The sequence below is a fragment of the Aplysia californica genome, unplaced genomic scaffold (genome assembly GCF_000002075.1).
Source record: "Aplysia californica isolate F4 #8 unplaced genomic scaffold, AplCal3.0 scaffold00576, whole genome shotgun sequence".
Lineage (NCBI taxonomy): Eukaryota > Metazoa > Mollusca > Gastropoda > Aplysiida > Aplysiidae > Aplysia > Aplysia californica.
In genome coordinates this window covers 508,923-511,054 of record NW_004797846.1, presented here as the reverse complement: position 1 = coordinate 511,054, position 2,132 = coordinate 508,923, and the positions used below count along the sequence as shown (strand labels likewise).

Genomic DNA, 2,132 nt, shown 5'->3' with positions numbered 1-2,132 from the left:
AGGGGGGGGGGGGCAATCATTTCATGACTTTCCTTAAATTAGTGCATTTTGCATTTAGGTGGGGGTTTATAAAAGCCATTACCGTTTTCGAAAACAAGTTTCTTCTTTATGAATTTTATTTCAAACAAATTCCTTTTGATTAATTACATCACTTCTAGATTACAACATTCTAGTACAAATTTTTTTCGAGATATTCAGACAAAAAAATGAAAAGTTTTATTGTTGTTGTTGTTTGTTTGTTTTTATCATCCCGTATAAAGTGGGTGTCTTTTGAATTTACAGTTGGCGACAGGCATGTATTATCAAGCGCAGATCAGTAAACCAGACTTACTTCAAGAATGGTACTGTAATTAAGAATAATAGGTTTTGATTATATCACAAATGTCTGAGATTGGCCATTTCCTTCTCTAATCTAATGAACAATATTGGAAGAGATCGTGGATTTTCAGTTGACTTTTTTTATAAACTAGCACAAATTGTGGACTGTATTTGCGTCACCAATTCATTTGCCGACTTTGAATTATGAAGATTAAAATAATATCACAGTCAACCTAAAACTTATAGTAGTGCTTCATAATTATGGTTGAGTTGTCAAGTGGCGTGATGGCTTCATGTATCAGCACTTTGGATCTGCTGACCGTATGGGTTCATTAATATCACCAAACGCGTCAAGTCAAGACAAACTCTCAGATTTTGATTTCAGATTAATACAGTGAGTGAGGTTTAAGACACACCCAGAGAAAGAGAAAGAGAAAGAGAGAGAGAGAGAGAGAGAGAGAGAGAGAGAGAGAGAGAGAGAAATAGAGAGAGAGACAGACAGACAGACAGACAGACAGACAGACAGACAGACAGACAGACAGACAGAGACAGAGACAGAGACAGAGACAGAGACAGAGAGAGAGTGAGAGAGAGAGAGAGGCAGACAGAGAGAGAAAGAACGAGAAAGAGAAAGAGGGAAAGAGAGAAAAAAAGAGAGAGCGTAAAAGAGAGAGAGAGAGAGAGAGAGAGAGAGAGAGAGAGAGAGTAATTAGATAAATAAAACGCTATTTACTTAAAAGGGAATATTAGGTAATCTATATTTCCAAAAATGAGGAATTGTCCTTTAAATAATGTGTGCCTCTTCGTGTCTGCTCTTTCAAATTATAAATCTCTTTTGTTTTCATTCTCATTCCTAATATCTATTACATAATTGTCCAAAATTCTCTCTCTGTCTGTCTCTCTCTCTCTCTCTCTCCCTCTCTCTCTCTCTCTCTCACTCTCTCTCTATCTGTCTATCTATCTATCTATCTATCTATCTATCTATCTATCTATCTATCTATCTATCTATCTATCTCTCTTACTGTCTCTCTTACTCTGTCTCTTTTTCCCTCTCCTCTCTATCTCTCCCTCTTTCTCTCTCACCCTCTCTCCCTCATTCTCTATCTCCCTTTCTCTCTCCCTTTTTCTTTCTCTCCCTTCTTCTCCCTCTCCCTCTCTTTCTCTCTCTCTCTCTCTCTCTCTCTCTCTCTCTCTCCCTCTCTCTCTCTCTCTCTCTCTCTCTCTCTCTCTCTCTCTCTCTCTCTCTCTCTCTTCTTTGTCTCTTTCTCTCCTGTTCTCTCTCACACACACACATACGCTCCCTCTTTCTCCTTCGCCCCTATCTCTATTTAAACAGCCGTTGGCAATTCAGAATCAAAATAAATACTAAATATTATAAATGAAATAACAAAACATAACGAATTGTAATATAGTTATTCTTTTCTTTATTTCATTCATCTAATCTACGCCACTATGCTATCTCGAGAGGCGATCTGTGACAAGAGTATAATAAGAATCAGCAGTTTGCTGGAACGTTGAAGATTGCTGGGTCGCTCACTCCCAGTTTGTGGTTGGCGAAGAGAGTGAGCACTAGCTGGCCGTTGACTGAAACAGAGAGAACAACAAGTGTCCATTGTTACATTGTTGCCCTTGCTGTATGTGGCTTGGGGAACGTTTGCAGGTGCAGTTATAATAATGAATTGTAGAGATAATACTAATGATAACAATAATAATAATAATCATCATCATAATCATAATCATAATCATAATCATATATTATTATTAAAATGATAAAAATCATAATAATATTAGTATTAATAAGAAGAAGAAGAAGA

General features: G+C 36.9%; 1 protein-coding gene across 1 annotated transcript in view; it reads right to left on the bottom strand.

Annotated features, from left to right (window-relative positions):
• Positions 1 to 1,725: 1,725 nt before the first annotated feature.
• The window catches only part of LOC118478459, a 5,891-nt gene continuing 5,484 nt past the window's right edge, over positions 1,726 to 2,132 (bottom strand). The window contains exon 5 of the mRNA XM_035972092.1: positions 1,726 to 1,902. Within this exon, the coding sequence (XP_035827985.1) occupies positions 1,814 to 1,902 (89 nt within the window). The 3' untranslated portion in view covers positions 1,726 to 1,813. The remainder of the gene's footprint in view (positions 1,903 to 2,132) is intronic.